The 21,925-nt window shown below is 47.0% G+C and overlaps 1 protein-coding gene across 4 annotated transcripts in view; it reads left to right on the plus strand.

Annotated features, from left to right (window-relative positions):
- Positions 1 to 1,530: 1,530 nt before the first annotated feature.
- GCLC (glutamate-cysteine ligase catalytic subunit) overlaps positions 1,531 to 21,925 on the plus strand; it is a 44,720-nt gene continuing 24,325 nt past the window's right edge. For 2 of the 4 annotated variants that reach the window (XM_061397842.1, XM_061397841.1), the window contains exon 1: positions 1,531 to 2,148. In XM_061397842.1, the coding sequence (XP_061253826.1) occupies positions 1,999 to 2,148 (150 nt within the window). In that variant the 5' untranslated portion in view covers positions 1,531 to 1,998. The remainder of the gene's footprint in view (positions 2,149 to 21,925) is intronic. The other 2 variants (XM_061397839.1, XM_061397840.1) reach the window with 1 other exon arrangement.

Here is a 21,925-nt window from a genome sequence, read left to right on the forward strand (position 1 = left end):
TTCTTCGCATCAAGTGACCAAAGTATTGGAGTTTCAGCTTCAGCATCAGTCCTTCCAATGAATATGCAGGACTGATTTCCTTTAGGATGGACTGGTTGGATCTCCTTGGAGTCCAAGGGACTCTCAAGAGTCTTCTCCAACACCACAGTTCAAAAGCATCAATTCTTCAGCACTCAGCTTTCTTTATAGTCCACTCTTACATCCATACATGACTACTGGAAAAACCTTAGCTTTGACTAGGTGGACCTTTGTCAGCAAAGTAATGTCTCTGCTTTTTAATATGCTGTCTAGGTTGGTCATAACTTTTCTTGCAAGGAGCAAGCATCTTTTAATTTCATGGCTGCAGTCACCATCTGCAGTGATTTTTGAGCCCCCCAAAATAAAGTCTCTGTTTCCATTGTTTCCCCATCTATTTGCCATGAAGCGATGGGACCAGATGCCATGATCTTAGTTTTCTGAATATTGAGTTTTAAGTCAACTTTTTCACTCTCCTCTTTCACTTTCATCAAGAGGCTCTTTAGTTCTTCTTCACTTTCTGCCATAAGGGTGGTGTCATCTGCATATCTGAGGTTATTGATATTTCTCCCAGCAATCTTGATTCCAGCTAGTGCTTCATCGAGTCCAACATTTCTCATGATATACTCAACATAGAAGTTAAATAAGCAGGGTGACAATATACAGCCTTGATGTACCCCTTTCGGAATTTGTAACCAGTCTGTTGTTCCATGTCCAGTTCTAACTGTTGCTTCTTGACCTGCATACAGGTTTCTCAGGAGGCAGGTCAGGCGGTCTGGTATTCCCATCTCTTGAAGACTTTTCCACAGTTTGTTGTGATCCACACAGTGCTCACTAAATGTTGGCTGTGGGGTAAGGGAAGCTGGCACAGTAAGTACACACTTTCTGGTCTCAATACGTACATGACCTAGCTGCTGTCACTTTCAGCCTCATCTGTCATCTTATCGCTCTGTTAACACATTATTTGAACAGTTATTTGGGGGCGAGGTACCTCGTTCCTTCCCTTTCCCATGATCGGGCCAACTCAAGAAGTTTCTAATATCTTCCACCTCCATGGTAAGCTCACAGGAACGTCATTTTAATCGCTTGATGGGTGAATTACAACCCTTTGGTTGCAATGAATGGTTTCTGTGCAATCCAAAGAACCTATGTCATCAAATAGAGACTATACAAATACTTAATATGTTTACGTCTTAAAGACTATAGACAAATTTTATTGCCACACCATAATGCTCTCACCCTGTTTTTATAAGTGTGAGGCCTTTCTCACCTAAAAAATAATCTGGTGGATTCTTCATTAGCTCGAATAATCAACTTTCTTCCCCAACTCAGTTTCTCTTTTCGGATTACAAAAAAAGGAATTTCACAGAGATCATTTGCCTAAAGCCAGGCGGACTCCGCCCTAACCACGCCTCCGCACGCCTACCCCGGGCCCCTGAGTCTCCGCAGCGCTCGGCCCCGCCCCTCACCGGCCCCGCCTCTTTCCCCGCCCCTTCCGCAGCCTATAAAATCCGGAGCGGCCTCTCGTGCCCGGGAGCGGCCGGCTGGCGGACGGGAGCACTGGGCATGCTCGGCGGCGCAGGTTTTGGTCACAAGTAGGAAGGAGCTAGTGCACGACACCGGCAAAGAGAAGCGCCAGCCGCCGCCGCCTCGGAGCAGGAGCGGTGCGGGAGCCGGAGTGGGCGAGGGGTCGGGCGGAGGGCCAGCCAGCCAGCCCGGCCTCGGGGTCGCCGCTGCCATCCGCGCGGTGCGCCCGACCCCTGGATCGGTCCCCGGGGCGGCGAGGACCCCGCACTTGGGAGCCGGAGGGGACCGGACCCTCCCTCCCCGGCTGGGGCCCGAGGGCGCCTCCCCCCCGCCACACCCCACCCCGGGGCTGAGCCGCCGCCGCCTTCGGCGGGCAGCTGAGCGTCCGACCCGCGCCGCGCGCCCCGAGCCCGGAGCGGCCGCCGCCGGCCCCGAGGGCGGAGAGAGGGGGCGGCCATGGGGCTGCTGTCCCAGGGCTCGCCGCTGAGCTGGGAGGAGACCCAGCGCCACGCCGACCACGTGCGGCGGCACGGGATCCTCCAGTTCCTGCACATCTACCACGCCGTCAAGGACCGGCACAAGGACGTGCTCAAGTGGGGCGATGAGGTGAGCGCCCGGCCCCCCGCGCCCCTTTGTTCGGCGAGGCCCCGGCCCCCTCGGTCCGCGCCCTGCGCCGCGCTGCCCCGAGGGTCCCCCCGCGCCCGCGGGCGCCCGGCGCTGTCCAGGGCCCTGCCTGCTCGGAGCCTCTGTCCGGACTTCTCTCTCCCATTCATTCATTTGGGGTTCCTCTTCATTGAGCAAACGCGGAGCAGGCGCTAGGAAGGCGTGAGCGTGCCAGAGTGTGACACCGGGTGCCTGGAGGAGTTTTCAGGCTGGGGTGTCTGCCGCCGCCGCCTATTGACGGCGTCCCCGTCCCGTCTCAAAATGCCACTAACGTGAAAGGGACTAGGTTGGTTTCAGAAGGCCGGTTGCTTTTTGGAATCAGGTCTAAAGGATTTCACTTCGGCCGCACCTCATCCAGGTGCCTTTTAAGCCTCCAGCTTCTCATCAACCACCCCTCGACCACAACTTTATAGGTGTAAATTAAAACAAATTATGGGAACTCGGAGAGCTTCAAAATTAAGATTTGTTAGTGCCTTTCCATGGCCCAGATTTAGCCTGTAAACTTTCCGAATCCATGTGTGCGCTTCCAGGTGAAATGCCTCTAGATTCTCAGTGTTGAACCATTATTGGAAGGATCTGGAAAGCACTGCCTGCTGTTAAGAGTCTTTTCTGCCAGAGCTTTCTGTGCCTTCCTTGGCTTCCTGTTTTTAAGAACCACTTGTATATACAATTCGAATCAAGTGACTTCTCAAAAGGTCCATCTGTTTTTCGTGTTTTATGGTCCATGGCTTGCTCAGGTGTAAATTATTTATCTTCTCAGCAGCGTTATCACTCTTGACCTAAGTGTCAGGGTGCTGCTCCGCCAGTGCCAGATCTGTCTCCTTGTAAAAAGTTTTTCTATGATCGGAAAATGCCTCTCCCTCTCAGTAGTTGAAGGAATTGTGCTCTTGTAAGCTAGAAAAGTAACTTGACTTGTAACTCATATTTCTACTATATGGTTTGCCGTACTTTATTGGACAGAAGAGGGGTACAGTATGTATTTGGTGATAATTCTTCAGTTTTAGTCTAAAGCTCCTTGGTTTTGTTTTTAACAACATCCGACATTTTATGTACTTGTATATTGTGTATATTTATGATCTATTCTTGTGTTCCCTCTAGATTTTTTTTTTTTCTCTCCCACACCTCCCTTTCCGTTTTCCCCACGAACAAACCAGTGTCCTTAGCAATGAGGACTGTTTAACAGAAACCATGGATTAGAAAAGTTATCTTAGATTTAAGAAATAACCCACTGACCATTGATTATTACTTTAAATCGTGCTTCAGTCATGTCTGGGTAGAGTGTAGGATTTTCACAGAGAAATTCCTGCCTGCCAGTACTGATACTATCAGTCCAGTTGGGAAATGGGCAGCCTGACCCTAGGGGAGACTTGAGATTGTGTAGACTTCTCAGGTCCTGAAGGGAAAAGCCGCACTCTTCCTCCTCCTGGAATGGCACGGACTGACACCTTAGTCTGCCCCAGGTTGGTCCTCTCTTCTCTCCTTGACCTGGGGCATTCAGATGCTGATCCTCCATTGTGGTACCTCTGCGTTTCTGGGCAGAGAGGAGATGTGACTTGGGGGTTGCCGGGGTGGGGCGGGGGAGTGCGGGATCTCATACCTAAGTATTTGCTGGTGTTTGTGTAGCTCTGGCATTATGTAAAGGTCATCACTGTTATGTTACCAAAAATTACTTTTCAAACTGGAGATCATGGTCCATTAGTAGGTTGAGACATAAATGTAGAAGATTTTAGGAATCTTGATGTTTTTAGAGCAGATTTTTTTTGTCCCAAAGGATACATGACCGTTTCGAGGGTGGTTGAATCCACAGATGCTGAATGGAAGGCTAACTGTGGGCCTTGAGCATCTGTGGATTGTGGTGTTTGGTGGGTCCTGGAACCAGCCCCTCATGGATACTGAGGGATGACTGTGTATTCATTTATGTATTGTGTATTTTATGGTCTTTCCTCCTCCGCTAGATTTTTGTCTCTCCAAGACTGTAAAAAATGAAGAGTAGGATGAAGAGTACCGGTTTATCATACATAGCAAGGATATTATGTCAAACCTGAATAATTTGAGTGTGTGGGGGGTGGTATGTTGGGTGCCTGTATTGCAGTAAGTTATTACTCTGGTTGCAGCTAAGGAGTTTGGAAGGCAGGGTCCCACACCGATTGTGGCAGACCTCTGTGTGAGGTGGGGTACTCAGCAGGACAAAAGTTAACACTGATCCTTGCACTTGGTGGGAGCTCCCTGTCACAACCCCTGAGTAACGTCTGCAGGCAGGGTCAGCCCACAAGTGAGCTTGTCTGTATGCAGAAGCCTAGGCAACCACCAACACCACCAAGAATCAGGCCGGGCAGATAAAAGTGGGGAAGGGTGTGGTGGGGGCTGTGGCCCCGGAGATGCAGGTTGGCCCCACCAGACAGAAAGGGGTGTTTGGGACATGATACGTTGGGCTGTGTTGGTGTGATACCAAATTCTGCTCTTTCTGGAGGTTTTGGTGTTGTGCTTACAGGACCATGGACTTGGATTAAAAAAAAGATAAAAGGAGTCTAAACCCATGGTTGGAAGGCGAACCTGCCATCTTGGAAATGCCTGGCGCTAGGGCAGGGTTTAGTGGTGTTTATCAGGAAGAGCTTGCACTTGGAGCTGCCCTTGTGTTGTATTCCAAGGCCTGCCAATGGCCTGTGTGGTTGTGATGTGAGCCTCGGTTTTCTCCTTTGGAACAAGAGAGAGTTGCTGCTCTTTGAAATCCCCTTGGGCATAGCTCATCTTTAGACTGAAGAGAGAGAAGGCTGGCACCAGTCAGTGGCCAAAGGGGTTGTATCGTGCAGGTGTATGTGCTGGCTTTTTGGAGCTCAGAAGTGTTTTCCCGTGAGAACCTTACAACAGGCAGACTCCCAGGTCAGCTTACAGCTGCAGGTTTCGCCTTGAATGTGGCAGGTCCCAGCCCCAGCCACCAGTGATCCCGCTGTTTCTGGAGGGAATCGAAGTTTTAACTCCCAGGTATAGAGAAGATGCATCATGCAGGCCCAGGATGGGGGTCTGGGGAAGTTGAGATGGGTGTTCCTGGGGGCCCTGATGTCCATTAAGCCTTCTTTTATGCAAAAAAAAAATAAGCACTTCTCTCTCCACAGCCCACACACAACGTTTAGTTTAGGTACAGGTTTTGTTTATAACTTGGAGTATGCACATTAAAAGACAAACCTAGGAAGTTTATAAAAGCTGCACATGTTGCAGTAAACACGACTCCAATATCCCTCCAGCGTCAGCTACCTGCCAGCCTTTTCACCTACTTAGTGGCACAGGCATTATCAGAATTGAAATCTGTCTGACTCCAGGGACCTTTCTTAAACACATTATACCAGGTTTTGGATTATTTACAGTGTATGAGATTTCATCAAATTTCTTCAAACTCTCCTGGTTAGAGAGGTATCAGAAAAACGTTTTAAAGGGAGCATATGTTTTTCTGAGTTTTTTTTTTTTTGACCCAATATTACAGTGGCTTTCAAAGGAAAGAAGGTCAGTTGTCCTCTAATTAGCAGATATAAGTACATGTGAACTTTTAAGAGGAAAATACATCTTTAATATTTATGAGTGTGTTGGTATCATGCATAAAACCATGAGAAGGATTTATAAAGGGCTGGCATATCACTCATTGAACTTCGAATTACTGTGTAGGTTGAGGATGCTTACATGACTAATTAGAAAATGCATAGCTTGTTAATAAGCTTATAATTTCATAGCAAAAATAACATCCTGAATTATAAATCTAGAATGGACAAAAGCATAGTCATTTGAGTCTAATCGAAGGTTCTGTGTAGCTTTGGACAAGTTGTTTAACCTCTCTTAACCTCAGTTTTGTCATCTATAAAATGGAGAGAGTAATTCCTTCCTTATAGAGTTAGTAAGATTAAATGAGATAATGTTGGTGAAGTGGCTTACAAGTCAGTGCCCAGTCTTTTAAGTAAGACTCATAAATGGTAGCTTAAGATATGTGCTTGGAAATGTTTAAATATCCAAGATACCATTCATTTAAAATGTCTCATTTAGGAACAACGGTTGCCGAGTCCGTGTGTTGGCAGGTCGGACCCCACCCCCTCACCCCAGAGGGGCGCGGAGTGTTGGGGGCTAAATTATTTTAAAAAATAAAATAAAATAAAATGTCTCATTTAAATAGCCATGGTCTTTGGGGAATGAGGCATTCCATTTTTGTAGGTTTTTAACTGAAATTTGCTGTTCACATATAATGGTGTTCCATTAGCTTAGTTAGTCATGGTTTATTGTATTTCTTAACTGCATTTCAGAATTTAAATTGTATTCTTTCTTTATTTTTTTTAATCTCAGTTTTATTTATTTATTTACTTTACAACCAGTATTGTATTGGTTTTGCCATACATTGACTTGACTCTGCCACGGGTGTACATGTGTTCCACATCCTGAACCCACCTCCCTCCCCATCCCATCCCTCTGGGTCATCCCAGTGCACCAGCCCCGAGCACCCTGTCTCATGCATCGAACCTGGACTGGCGATTCATTTCACATATTATAATTTACGTGTTTCAGTGCTATTCTCCCATATCATCCCACCCTTGCCCTCTCCCACAGAGTCCAAAAAACTGTTCTATACATCAGTGTCTCTTTTGCTGTCTCACATGCAGGGTTATCGTTACCTTCTTTCTAAATTCCATATATATGCAATAGTATACTGTATTGGTGTTTTTCTTTCTAGCTTACACATTTGAATCAGTTCTAATGAGGTGGATGAAACTGGAGCCTACTATACAGAGTGAAGTAAATTTTTTTTTAATGCATTATTTGACACTGACTTCTTAGAATATGGTTTTGAGCATGAATTCCTCAGAGTCATGCAGAGTCCATCGGCCATCGTGTGTTCTATGCACATGAAGCGCAATTGCTGCATCTTTCCCTCTCTCACCATCATCATGGACATTAACAGCCTCTACTGACATTCTAAAGCTCTGCAATGAAATCCAGGGAAAAGAGTGAAACATGGTTGGCGCCTTCTGGTGATTTTTTTTTCCCCCTATAATTACCTTTCTCAACCAAGAGGTTCATTTTTGAAGATTAGAGAACCAGATCACTGACCCTGTGTGTACAGTTGAGGTTTTGAGCTGGATTTGAGCTGCACTGGTCCACTTTATACATGGATTTTTTTTTTTTTTTTTCCAGTAAATATGTACTAGGTGATCCGGCCCGTAAAGTTAACATGCAGATGTCAGGCTATGGGGAGAGTCGGCATCACTGACCCCCTCCTAGTTCGAGGGTCAATTTCATGTATGTTAGGAACTGAGTTTGGGTGCCTCCTCTGGTGTCCATCTCACTTTGGGATTTTTTCCCCCTTGTTCATTTTGTGTTGTATAGTTTTATGTGGACTTTCTTTTTAAACTAGTTTCATTGAATTATAATTTACATACAATAATACACACCCATTTTAAATGTAGAGCTCAGAGACTTTTAAGAAGTGTATACAGCCAGATATCTGCTACTGCAGTCAAAATTTTGAAATAAGAAACATGTATATTGTATATAACACTTTCATGCCCTCCAGAAGTTCCCTGTGCCCTTTGCAGACATGTGAGACTCACAACCCCTCAGGTGATTCTGCTGCTTCAGCGCGTCATTGGGAAGCTGCCCTAGAGAATCCCGGCCTTATCTAGATAAAGAAAAGGGAAGTCATTCCAGGCGAGTGAGCAGTGTAATAAAGGAGAGAAGGTGAGCAGCTCTGCGCCTGGTGGCGGTGTCAGCGCAGTGAGCGGGCAGGAGGAGCATGCAGAGGGCTTGGATGCTTAGAAGCTTTGCTGTGCCTTAAAGGTACGAGGAAAACACAACGGAAGGAAAGATTTATTCCTTCTGTACACCTGGTTCACCTCGAGGATGTTTCCAGACCTCTGAATGAGTTACCAACACCCCATCGTAGCCCTGTTGAATTCCTCTCCAGGAAGAGGAATGTCCAGGATAGCATTTCTAGTGGTACCACTTCCAGAGATGTCTAGAAGTGGTGTTAGCAAATGTACTTAACAAGAACTCTGTGGGTAGCTTCATTTTGAAGGAGAAACCTCAGTAAAGTTCAGTGTAAGACCCCATGTCTTAAGGAAAGATGGCAGAATATTATTTGCGCCTCTCACACGGAATTTGTGTTTCTGAATGTTTGTTTCGACCCCTGAGGCATTTGAGTGTGTTGTTATATGGGACATTGCTGCTGTTGCATTAACTGGATAGACCATATCCTAATGAGCTTGCTTATTCATAGTCTCTGTTTATACATTTGACCAAATTAAGTGTATTTTAACAGCATTATTTAGATATAGTTGACGTAAGCTGCACATATTTAGACTGTTCAGTTTACTAAGTCTTGATACATACATAATGTGTGTATATATAAACACATACACCTGTGAAACCATCACCACCGTCAGCATAAAGAAGATGCATCATCTCCAGAAGTGTCCTTGTGTCCCTTCATAACTTGCTTTCCATCCGCTTCTGTAGTCAGCTGCTGAGCTGCTTTCTGTCCCCATAGCTCAACTTGCATTTCCTAGTTTTATATTTAGGAAATCACACAGCATGTACTCTTTGGTCTGGCTTCTGTTCTGAGACTCATTTGTGTTGTTGGATGTATCAGTGGCTCAGTCCTTTTCATTCCTGAGTAGTGTTCCACTGTGTGTATACATGACAATTTGTTTATCTTTTCACTGTTGGAATCGTATCCAATTTTTAGCTACCACAAACAAAGCTATGAAAGTAAACATTCAAGTCTTTGTATGGGCTTCTGCCTGCATCTATCTTGTTTATTATGTAGGAGGGATGGACGTTAACTCTTGAAGGAAACTACCAAACTCTTCCGGAGTGATTGTACCATTGTGCATTCCCATCATCAGAATGTGCTAGTTCCAGTTCAGCCACATTCTTGTTGCCGCTTAATATTAGTCTTAAATTTTAGCCATTCTAATTGAGAGTGGTGGTATTTTATTGTAGTTTTTATTTGCATTTCTCTAAGACCACTGATGTTGAGTACTTTTCCATGTGCCTATTTGCCATCCCTGTTGTTTTTTTTGGTGAAGTGTGTTGAAATAATTTGTCTATTTGAGTTGTTCTCTTATTACTGCATTTTGAGAGGTCTTTGTATTTTGGATGTGGGTCTTATATCAGATACATGCTTTGCACATTTGTGTTCCCAGTCTATTTTCATTCTCTTAATTGTGTCTTTTGAGGAACAGAAGTTGTTGGTTTTGATGAAATCTAATTTGTCCTTTTTTTTTTTTTTTTAAGGGTCATGTTTTTGGTCTGGCATCAAGGAAGTCTTTCCTTAGTTTTGCATTTAGGCCTATGAGCCCTTTGGAGTTAATTTTTGTGTGTGATGCCGGGTGTGGCCTTTGGAGTTTGGCTGCTTTGCGAAGTGCCCTGGCACCGCCTGTGAAGAGCCCTCTCTCCGCTCCTGAAGCCTTTGCGAGTTCTCACTGGCGGTTGCCTGTGCTTGTATGGTTTCATTTCTGGACTCTGTGCGGTTCATTGCTATTGTTCTTTATGCCAACACCACACTCTTTTTTATTGCTATAATTTATAATAAGTTTTGATACCAAGTAGTGTTAATTCTCCAACTTTGCTCTTTTTCAACTTGTTTTGATTTTTTTCAGGTTCTTTGAATTTCCACATGAATTTAGCACAGCTTGGCAGTTCCTACCCAAAACGAGCCCTGCAGGGATTTTGTCTGTGGTTGCATCAAACTTATTGATCATTTGGGGAGAACTGACATCTTAACAATGATGCTTCCAACCCAGGAACATCTTTTCACTTCTTTGTTTTTCTCTCAGCAGTGTTTTGTGGTTTTCAGTGGACAAGTCTTTCGTGTCTTTTGTCAGATTTATCACTGTTGCATATTTTTTGTTGTAAATTGCTTTACTCTTTGAGTTACAATTTCTGATTGTTTGTTGCTAATATATTCCAATAAAATGGATTTTGTGTATTTATATTGTATCCTGCAACCTTGCTAAAACTGTTTTTTGAACATATGGCATACAGTTCTAGTAACTTTTAATGTTTTTGCTAATTCTATCTTTGTCATTTAAGATTCAATTGATTTTCTTTTTCCTCTTTATTTTCAGTAGGTTCCTCTGCTTCTTTGCATGATTGATAATCTTTGGATGCCAGACGTCATGAATTTTACCTTCTTGGGTGCTTGATATTTGTATTTTCCTAAAAGCTTTGTTCTGAAATATTGTTATTTGGAGATGGTTTGATAGCTCAACCAGTAAAGAATCCACATGCAATGCAGGAGACGCGAGTTCAATCCCTGGGTCAGGAAGATCCCCTGGAGAAGGAAATGGCATCCCACTCCGGTATTCTTGCCTGAAAAATCCAATAGGCAGAGGAGCCCGACGGGCCACAGTCCAAAGAGATGCAAAGAGTCGGACACAACTGAGTGACTAAGCACATTTGATCCTTGTAGGTCTTTCTTTTACAATTTGTTGGGTTGAGAAGTCTCAGCTTAGGGCTAGTTATTCCCTTCTGCTGAGGGAAGGCCTTCAGGAGGACTTGCTGCAGTGCCCTGAACTAGGAGTCACTCCGTTCTGGCTTGTGGGAAGGCACCCTGTCCCAGCTTTGGGTCCTCGCCTCTCACGTGTGGGTCGGGTCAGTGCCAAGTCCTTAATGCGGACCCTCTGCAGATCTCCGGGGTTGTTTGTGCAGCTCTCTTCTCATTGGTCCTGTGACCTCTAGTTGATTTGGTTCCCTCAGACCTTCAGCTCTCCGTCTTCAATTCAGGGAGCCCCCTTCCCCAACAGGCTCTGCTTCACCTCCCCGCCCAGGGTCTAGTGCCTCTCTGCAGGCAGGAACCTGGGGCCTTTGTCGGTCTCACTCACTCAAACATTTCCTTTGTATCACAGGTGTACAGTGGGAGGGTACAGTTGATCACTGTTACTCCATCTTGAGCAGAGGAGGGTACAGTTGATCACTGTTACTCCATCTTGAGCAGAGGTGGGTACAGTTGATCACTGTTACTCCATCTTGAGCAGAGGAGGGTACAGTTGATCACTGTTACTCCATCTTGAGCAGAGGTGGGTACAGTTGATCACTGTTACTCCATCTTGAGCAGAGGTGGGTACAGTTGATCACTGTTACTCCATCTTGAGCAGAGGTGGGTACAGTTGATCACTGTTACTCCATCTTGAGCAGAGGTGGGTACAGTTGATCACTGTTACTCCATCTTGAGCAGAGGTGGAAGTCTTTGCTGCACCTTTTTTGTTTTTCCTTCAGCTTAGCTCTCCTTTGTCTATAAATTGTCCAAAAGCTAGCCCTCCTGCTTACATCTCCAGTAACCTCAGTTCAGTTCAGTCACTCAGTTGTGCCTGACTCTTTGCGACCCCATGAATCGCAGCACGCCAGGCCTCCCTGTCCATCACCATCTGCCGGAGTTCACTCACACTCACGTCCATCGAGTCGGTAATGCCATCCAGCCATCTCATCCTCTGTCGTCCCCTTCTCCTCCTGCCCCCAATCCCTCCCAGCATCAGGATCTTTTCCAATGAGTCAACTCTTTGCATGAGGTGGCCAAAGTATTGGAGTTTCAGCCTCAGCATCAGTCCTTCCAAAGAACACCCAGGACTAATCTCCTTTAGGATGGACTGGTTGGATCTCCTTGCAGTCCAAGGGACTCTCAAGAGTCTTTTCCAGCATCACAGTTCAAAAGCATCAATTCTTCGGCACTCAGCCTTCTTCACAGTCCAACTCTCACATCCATACATGACCACTGGAAAAACCATAGCCTTGGCTAGATGGACCTTTGTTGGCAAAATAATATCTCTGCTTTTCAATATGCTATCTAGGTTGGTCATAACTTTCCTTCCAAGGAGTAAGCATCTTTTAATTTCATAGCTGCAATCACCATCTGCAGTGATTTTGGAGCTCAAAAAAATAAAGTCTGCCACTGTTTCCACTGTTTCCCCATTTATTTGCCATGAAGTGATGGGACCAGATGCCATGATCTTAGTTTTCTGAATATTGAGCTTTAAGCCAACTTTTTCACTCTCCTCTTTCACTTTCATCAAGAGGCTTTTTAGTTCCTCTTCACTTTCTGCCATAAGGGTGGTATCATCTGCATATCTGAGGTTATTGATATTTCTCCTGGCAATCTTGATTCCAGCTTGTGCTTCTTCCAGCCCAGCGTTTCTCACAATGTACTCCGCATATAAGTTAAATAAGCAGGGTGACAATATACAGCCTTGACGTACTCCTTTTCCTATTTGGAACCAGTCTGTTGTTCCATGTCCAGTTTTAACTGTTGCTTCCTGACCTGTGTGTATATAGATACAATTCAAAGGAGGAGGGCATGGCAACCCACTTTAGTATCCTTGCCTGGAGAATCCCATGGACAGAGGAGCCTGGTGGGCTGTGGTCCATAAGGTCACAAAGAGTCGGACATGACTAAAGCAACTGACCACAGCACATACAATTTAAAAAAAAAAAATGTTTTTGATCTCACTGCATACTTTGTGGCTTTTTAGTTCCCTGACCAGGGATTGAACCTGTGCCCCTACATTGGAAGCAGGGGTCTTAACCACTGGGCCTCCAGGGAAGCCCCTACAATTTCTATCTTTTCAGCTATTTAACTGCTTCAGAAAACAACTCTGCATAACTTACGAAAATCAGGAAATGTGTACAAGAGATGGTAGAATCCATTTCATTTCCTTATCCTGTTACCTTTTTGGGTTTTAGCATTTTTCAAACAACATATTTTACTGGCTCCTGGAAAAAGTAATCTAATTACAAACCCATTGATATTAGGTTTCTAGAAAGTTTTAATTTCCTTCGTAAACCTCTTTGAGCTTCACAATGGTTCTATTTAAAAAGCAAGATGATATTGCAGAATGTTTCTTTCAGAAAAGGTAAGACTTCAGCTTCACTTCAGTTCAGTTGCTCAGTCGTGTCCGACTCTTTGCGACCCCATGAATCGCAGCACGCCAGGCCTCCCTGTCCATCACTAGCTCGCAGAGTTCACTCAGAGTCACATCCATCGAGTCAGTGATGCCATCCAGCCATCTCATCCTCTGTCGTCCCCTTCTCCTCCTGCCCCCAATCCCTCCCAGCATGAGTCTTTTCCAATGAGCTTCACTTAACGTGTGGCAAAACACTAATGACTTTATTTCCGTGATGGATGACCTTTATATATTTGTCAAGTGACTGCTGTTGATTACAGACTTCCCGTGGTTGGTCATGGGCTTGAAGAGAGAAACCGAGGAAAGGGAGGCATTCTCTGCCCTGGAAGAGCTCCAGTGGCGTGCCGGCGGGGGGTGGTGGGGGCACAGGGAGGAGGGAGAAGTTTGTTCTCTACGTGCAAATCCTGGGAGCCTTAGAGATGAGGGTGGGATGTGGGGCTTCTGGGAGGATCTCAGATGGAGGTGGCAAGGGGGCCAGGGATGGGCGTGTCCAGACATGCAACTGTGAAATTCCTGAAGCTGAGGGTCTCTGCCATGGTGTGGGACCAGAGCAGGGCACAGGGCGTGGGTAGAGGCCAAGGCTGTAGAAGGGCCCCCGAGATGGGCCATGCATTGTACTAGGGTCTGACGATAGGAATGTCAGTCTAGGAATGGTGGTACTCGGAGACGAATCCTGGGTCCCTTCAGAAGTGAACTGAAAGTCGCCCAGTCCTGTTCAACTCTTTTCGACCCCATGGACTATATAGTCCATGCAATTCTCCAGGCCAGAACACTGGAGTGGGTAGCCGTTCCCTTCTCCAGGGGATCTTCCCAACCCAGGGATAGAACCCCGGGTCTCCCTCACTGCAGGCAGATTCTTTACCAGCTGAGCCACCAGGGAAGCCCAGGTCCCTTTGGAGGGGCTGGGAAAATTGCCTGGGAAGGTAACTGGAGGCTGGGAGCTCCCACTGCAGAGGGCGCCTCGTTGCTGCGGAAGGGGAGAGAGTGTCACCTGGGGGTGAGGGCCGGGGGGCTGGTTCCTGGGGAACTGCTTGGGCCTTCTGGGTTGAGACCCTCCAGGTGAAGGAGCCCCATGCTGGTGCAGCAGAGATACTGGGCAGAGGAAGCTGGAGCAACGTCTGGGCGGGCTGTGTGTGTGATGGGGCGGCCGCGGGCCTGCAGACAGGGCTAAAACTGAGGAGGGCGAGGTGCCTGACCTAGAGAGGAAGCCTGGCCAGCGCCCCTGAACCCCGCTGACCCCCACTAGGGACCCGGGCGTGTGTGGGACCCCAAGAAGGACCGCAGGGGCGGTGGGTCACTCTGGGGGCAGGGAGGGCGGCAGGCTTTCAAGGGGATCTGGGGACTGGAACGGAAGTGAGCCCAAATTGGCCGGTTAGGCAGGGACTGGAGGCTTTGGCAGAGACCGATCCCAAACATATTAAGAACTTGGGAAAAGAGCAAGAATTGGTTTCCTGCCAAGATAAATGGCACAAAGCCCATGCGTGTTTTCACAGCTTGTAGGGTCCTTGAAATCTCGATTATGAGTCTCAGAAAGAAACAGAATTGAGCTCAGAAAGCATATGCATTTTGGTCACTGAACTTAGTAGCCAAGGGGATTGTATACTGAAACTGATTTTAAAGGATTGAGTAGTTCAGAACAATGACCCTGAATCGCCGCCTCTTAAAGGCTGAGTTTCTCAGATATTGTTTGAGAAATTAAGGAGTCATAAGCATTAGACGTACATCCAAAAGAACACATCTTCTGTAGGCATCCAGAAAGCTTGGTTACCTGTGTCGGTGTATTTTTGGAGAGTTCCTGGGGCCACGGCTCCACTCTGTTTGGAGAGCTCTCAGTGTTCTTAGATGTTTTTGTCTGCTACGGTTAAGATTTAGTAATTTAACTTATTTCCACAACAAGATTACCAAAGAACCCCCAAACCAGATGTTCGTAATTACGTAGATTTTCACACAAACCCACTGTCTTGTCTCCCATGCCCCAGGCCCGTTTTTCAGTCTTGTGGATTCAGTTAACTTCTTTCTGAACCGTGTGCTGAAGAAGCAGGGTTTTAAAACAAACCCGGAGGCCAGAGCCTCCTCGAACGTTTACATTTTTTTTAATTTAAAAAAGGTTTTTGTTTGAAAGAATATGCTGAGCCCTGGAAGCCTCAGAGCAACCTAGAGAGGTTATTTGGGAGCACTCCCCTCATTTCCCACTCAAGTGTTCACGTGTTTATACAAGTTGGGCGCTTGGAAGGCGCACCATCCAGCACAGCCTGCAGCAGCACAGCCTGCGGAGCTGCCTCGGCCCAGGCCGCTCTGGCTGGGTGAGAGGGACCCAGCAGTCAGGAATTGCTGGCCTCAGAATGCAAACAGCCGCAGCTAGGAAGCAAGTATGTAGCACAGAGGGCATGCACTTTACTCCTGGAAGCATGTCCCAAGCCCTCACCCAGAGATCACCCACTTCATATACTGTCCTGCACGCCGGTCAACTCCTTCCTCTGCTCAGGATAAACTACCAAAAACCAGTTGAAGAAGAAGTGAGAAACCAATGCCAAGAGCAGCTTGGAGAAGCAGATCTAGGCGCAGTAGCTGGTGCCTGCTTCCCAGGTCCTTGCTCTGTTATGACCCTCCTTAAAGAAATGAAATTGCCCGGAGTCTGAAGCCTTCGTAAATGGGAGTGTGTTTAGTGTCTTCCTGTTGTAGCACAAGAGGACGTAATCAGCTTTAGGAAGATTTCCACTGATGTATGCATTCAATTTAAGAGATCATGTGCTAGAAGGGGTGAGCCTTGGGTAGCAAGACAATGGATTCGAAAAGAAACTCCCTTCCTGGCAATACAGAGTATGCAATGTCTTGCATTTGAGAGAGAACGAAAAAGAGATGGTCCTATACTGTGAGAATTTCTGGAAGAGTGTATCTACAGAAACAGTAGTTAAGAGTTGGAAGGGACATGGTTGTTCTTTTCCATATTTTCCAGAGATTAAAACATGTTCCTAATGTCCATGATTATAATATTTGTGAGGAGAGAGGGGAAATTGTGACTGCTCTGGCCAGGCTAACCACCTTCCACAACTTCACCAGGCCCAAGTGTGGGTGGAGCCCTTGGACGTGGGGCCAAGAGGGGTCCTGGTGTTGGGAGCCAGCCAAGGGTCCTCTGAAGAGTGGGCGCTTAACCAGAGCCCCTCCGGAGCCAGCTTCCCAAAGGCCTGCGGCCAGAGCTTGCCAAGCAGATAGCAGAGGAGCTGTCCAGGCCCAGAGAAGCATTAAGGCCAGTGGTCACCTTGGTGCGGCCTGGGGGTGGGGCTGGAGAGGAGGGCTGGGCTGGAGCAGCGCGGGGCTGCGGGGCATGGGTGCTGCCTTCCTCTGAGTTTCAGACCTTGGCAGTGGTTGGGAGGGAAGTGACTTGATCTGTGCCTGCTTTCACAGTGCTAATGGGTGTTGTGCCAGAAGGCTTTCCTTTTACTAAGACCCCGAGTACCGGAAATAAATGCCATGGGAAGCAGCATTAGGGTGAAATTTTCATGATATTCTGCTCTATCTCGAGTCTTTTGGGTAATGTTGATTACAGGCCATCGTGCCCCCCTAAGGACACTTGCAAGACACCGTTCTGCCTCAATGTGTGTCCCTGCCCTAAGACTTAGAAAGTAATCACCAGTAATACAGGGGGATACGTGGACTCGCTTCTGCTTTAGGCACTTGACAGGCATGATTCTTTGTAATCCTCACTAGTGACCCCCTGAGGTAGGCGTTATCCTCTTTTTATACAAGAAAAAAATATACAGCCCTTCAGTTCAGTTCCGTCGCTCAGTCGTGTCCGACTCTTTGCGACCCCGTGAATCGCAGCACACCAGGCCTCCCTGTCCATCACCAACTCCCGGAGTCCACCCAAACTCATGTGCATCGAGTCACTGATGCCATCCAGCCATCTCATCCTCTGTCGTCCCCTTCTCCTGCCCCCAATCCCTCCCAGCATCAGAGTCTTTTCCAATGAGTCAACTCTTCGCATCAGGTGGCCAAAGTACTGGAGTTTCAGCTTTAGCATCATTCCTTCCAAAGAAATCCCAGGGCTGATCTCTTTCAGAATGGACTGGTTGGAGCTCCTTGCAGTCCAAGGGACTCTCGAGAGTCTTCTCCAACACCACAGTTCAAAAGCATCAATTCTTGGGCACTCAGCTTTCTTCACAGTCCAACTCTCACATCCATACATGACCACTGGAAAAACCATAGCCTTAACTAGACGGACCTTTTTTGGTTAAGTAACTTAGATTTAAATGAGGCTCCAAGCCAAGAGGAGGCTGGAGGTGGAAGGGAAAGGAGTGGAGTGGGGGTGGGTGACGGAGGAGTGGGCTGCTGTGATGCAGGCCTCGAGCCCCAGGTGCCAGCTGTGCGAGGTGCTGTTGGTTCCCAGATGGCTGGTGATTCCCTCCCAGAGAAATGCCAGTGAGCTTTCAGGTCTGAAATATGGAGAACGTGCAGTCATTTTCTCTGTCCGCAGGGCGGATGTTAACAGGTTTAGTGATGTGACTGCTGCCTTCTCAGCTAATCTTCTGCTGGGAGCCCAGCCCTGGGAAAAGCGCAGACACAGATGAGCCTCTCTGGGGATCAGGCTGACCTCACCTGAAGGTTATGCCAAGGTGCGGATCTTGGACCCAGGCAGCAGGCCAGCGTCAGCACCCCAAATCAGGAGCTCTGATGTATCTGAGATTGTAACCTTTCCCTGTGAATTCCAGGCTTGGTGGGAAGGGGCTTGGGTTGGCGCATCTTCGTCCCCCAGACCCTGTCTTCAGCAGGTCAGAGCTGCTGGTGGGGCCTGCCGCAGCGTCCAGGCACCGCCTCTGTGAGATGCGGTTATGAGAGACCCTCCCTGAGATGGAAGGACATTCGACTTGGCTCTGGAATCCTGGGGGCTTAGGGGGCCCTCCGAACATAGCAGTGACTTCGGAGCTGGACGTCCTGTTTCAACACCAGCTCTCAGTTTCCTTAGAGAGCATCACCCCTCCCTTTGTCGGGTGGGTTAACCTACCACCAGTTGCTGAGAACGAAACCCCTGAATTTCTCCTATCTCCACGGTGGTCCCTGAACTGGGGCCAAGTTCTTCGCTAAGCACACTCACAGGGGCCCAGAGCCCACCCTCCTGAAGCTCAGAGTTCTCCTGCACCTCGTGGGAGTCCTCCAAGGCCCCTCACTCCTTAAATCCAATAAGTCACCTGTGCCTACTGTCTACAATAAGGGAGAGGATGGTGTTTTTTTTTCCCCTTGACTGAGAGGTATCGTCCCCTTTATGAGATTCATCAGTTTTCCCTTCCTGCCCTTTCCCCAGCTGTGTACTGCAGAGCGGTTGGTCCATGGCACCCTCTCTTGTCAGCCACTTGGTGACCAGGACCCTGTTCTCAGGAAAGAGCCAAGGAACTAACTTATCCTCAGAGTCTGGAAGGTTCTAATCGGCAGGTGTTTTGAGATAAATAAGAACTACTTGTGTGCTTCCTGGTGGCTCAGATCATAAACAGTCTGCCTGCAATGCAGGAGACCTGGGTTTGACCTGTGGGTTGGGACAATTCCTTGGAGGAGGGCATGGCAACCCACTCTAGTATTTTTGCCTGGAGAATCCCATAGACAGAGGAGCCTGGCAGGCTGCCGTTCATGGGGGAGTCGGACACAACTGAGCGACAAAGTCCAGCAGACAAGAACTATTTATATTTTCAATATTGTTTCTTTAGGAGGAAGTGTCTTCTGGCTTAGGTTTCTAAGTTGCAGAGTACCCCTGTTGATGGCCACAGCAAACATCCCCTTTGATAACTTCACATAATCTGCTGTCTTTTCTGAGTTTAATTTGTAAGAGCAGGCCAGTTGGGTTCTGCTAGTTTGATTCAGAAATAAGGTAGGAGTGCCTTAGTCTGGCCTTTATTTCTTGTTCAGTCGCTCAGTCATATCTGACTCTCTGCAGCCCCATGGACTGCAGCATGCCAGACTTCCCTGTCCTTTACCATCTCCCAGAGTTTACTCAAACTCATGTCCACTGAATCAGTGGTGACATCCAACCATCAGAAAATTAAAACCATATGCCTGACATGTAGTGGCATGGTTAAAAAAAAAAAATCAGCCCTTGTCAGTTCAGAGGCCCAGAAGGTAGAGGTCTCACAGCATTTGTAGAACAAGAAAGAGCCAATCTGCATGCAGGATTCCCTTTGAACCAGCAGCAATGCATCAATAAGTGTGTCCAAATATAATTCCAGGAGGTGAGTTCTCCCGAGCTTAAGTCCAGAGCTGTGTAGTACCACTTGCTGCAGTAATCGAATTGTTTGCAATATCCAGTTAGGAACTTGGGAACTGAAATTTTTATTTAATTTTAAATCCAGGAAGTCACACCTGCCTAGTGTCTCCAATAAAGGAGAGGATTCCCCCCCCGCCCCCCCCCTCATTTACTGAAAGGTCTCGTTGTCCCCTTTCTGAGATCCATCACAGTTTTCCCTGCTCTCTCCTGAATCTTAAAAGTTTTTTCACCAAGGCCTCTTATCTTAATCTTGGCCTGGGAAGAATTTGTTTTGGTAGTGATTCAAGGAAGTAACTTTACCTAATCGTATAGGAAATTCGTCACTTTGCACAGTGTTATATTTGAGATTAACATTTTATAAATAAAGAGCCTCCTGCTTTGTTAGCTGAAGTCCAAGTCTAGGACATGCCAGCGGAAGGCCAGGCCAAGGTCACTTTATTTTGTGTAAACTTCCCTGGTGTGCACCCCGTGTCATCTGTGGTATGAAACAGCATTTCATAGTAGGGAAAAAATCAAAATATAACAGATATTCTAAGAGTTTGATGTAACTTTGTTTTTGGCCCGTGTGTGTTTTTTTTTTCCTATTGAAGTATAGTTGATTTACCATGTTGTGTTTCGGGCGTACAGCAGAGTGGTTCAGTTATATGTACATATATATACACACATATATGTACAGACATACACACACATTCATATATGTATGTTTTCTGCAGATTCTTTTCTCTTAGAGGTTATCACAAAATACTGAGTTTAGTTCCCTGATGTAACTTTAGAGTGAGCTACTGAAACGTTTCCTTTTGGGGAAAATAGGACGGTTTTTAAAAGAACATCTCCACAGTTACAGTCTAAAATATCACCGTTTACAGGTGGTTCCTGGACTTGTGGCAGTCAGCGCAGGTCCATCCGCCGTTTCAAGCGCGGCTGTTCGGATCTTGCCGCACTGGTCTCCGCTGTTTCACTGCAGGTGATTCTGAAGCCAAGTAGCATCACCGTGGCAGGCACGTCCTTGGGTGCTCCAGGCTTGGGTGTCATGCTCGATGTGAAAATGGGTGCCATCCAGCTGGATGGTCAAAAGTGCTCAAAAACATCGGTCATTAATATTTGCTGTGTGAGGGAACCGTCTTCTGGTCTCTCGCTTTAAAGCAGTTTAGGATCTAGAGGCGGGCCTACGTGACATGGTCCCCTGGGGGGTGTGCTCAGTTTATCTGTATCTCTGGCAGCCCGCCAGGTGATTACACTGCAGTCAGGGTAGCTGTCAGGCGGGGGGCTGTATTTATGAGGACCTCCTCCTTTGCCTGGCCAACCCCTTGCCCCAGGAAGCCTTCTGATCCCCAAGGCGGAACCAGACCCTCCTGTTAGCACAGGCCCAGCTCTGACGGTCATCCTGAGCTGCTGCCCAGACCGTTTAGCTCCCTTGGGTTGTTGACTGTCATTCCAGGCCCCGCGTGAGCTGAGAGCAGGAGCCATCCGCCTGGATCTGCACCGGCACTGCTCCCAGCACTTGCGGAGGATAGGACTTGAGTCAAAGGACTTGCAGGGGGTGCTGCGGGACACTGCGTTTCGGCACTCGAGGGTCATCGGCCACTTAGAGCCTGACCACAGGATGGCTTCGGGCTTGTTCAGGAGATCAGTGTAAGGAGAAAACCAGGTTTCTTAGAAATAACAGGTGGTTCCAGTAGGAGTCAAGAGTACTCCCTGCCTGGGCAGGTGAATGGGAGGAGCTGGCCCTAAATCCTGAATTGTGAATGTCAGTAAGGTGGCTGCAGCCCACTCCTCCTGGGCTAAGTCCCCCCACCCTGCCCTCCTGGGCCTGACCTCCTGGGCACAGGTGTATAGCGGTGGAGTCCTCCCAGTGCCGGGGAAGCACTTAGGACCTCATTGTCCCCAAGGATGTGGTGATGGGTTCCCTCTCTTGAGAGGTTGGGCACATGATCTGTTAGATACTTAGAGAGGTGGCCCAGGGACCTTTGTGTAACTTTGTTTCAAAGAGATTTGAACATTCCTTTTTTCTAATGTACACAGAAATTGACAGGAACTTCCTCAAAGTACTGTCTCCCTAAATAGGGAATTGCCTATGGCTGATTCTGAGTCTTAATAGATCTAGATTCTGAATCAAGCACTGTTTTCATCTCTGGGAAGCAGAAATTTAAAACTTAATATTTTATAAAACATCTAGTCTTTCCTCAAATTCTGAGCTTCCTGAAACCTTTACCTTCATGGTAGAGTATCAAAATGCCTTAAAAAAAAAAAAAAAAAGAATGTTTAAATTTTAAACTAGTTAGTGCTATTGAATGACTTGAATTCTAAAAATGTCAGCATTTTAATATTACGTTAACAGTACTGTTAACTTGAGCTTTAATGCCACAAGTATGTCACTGTCTGTGTTCGGCACTGACTTACATCACCCTCAATTAAAGCTCTTTATTTTTATTGGCCTAATTTCAGGTGAACACACAGCACCTCCTGCTTGTGCAGACCTGCGTTGAATGGCTGGAAGGCTCCCGTGTCCAGGTCCTTCCTAGCAACCCTCTATCGTTAG

The sequence above is a fragment of the Bos javanicus genome, chromosome 23, assembly GCF_032452875.1.
Source record: "Bos javanicus breed banteng chromosome 23, ARS-OSU_banteng_1.0, whole genome shotgun sequence".
Lineage (NCBI taxonomy): Eukaryota > Metazoa > Chordata > Mammalia > Artiodactyla > Bovidae > Bos > Bos javanicus.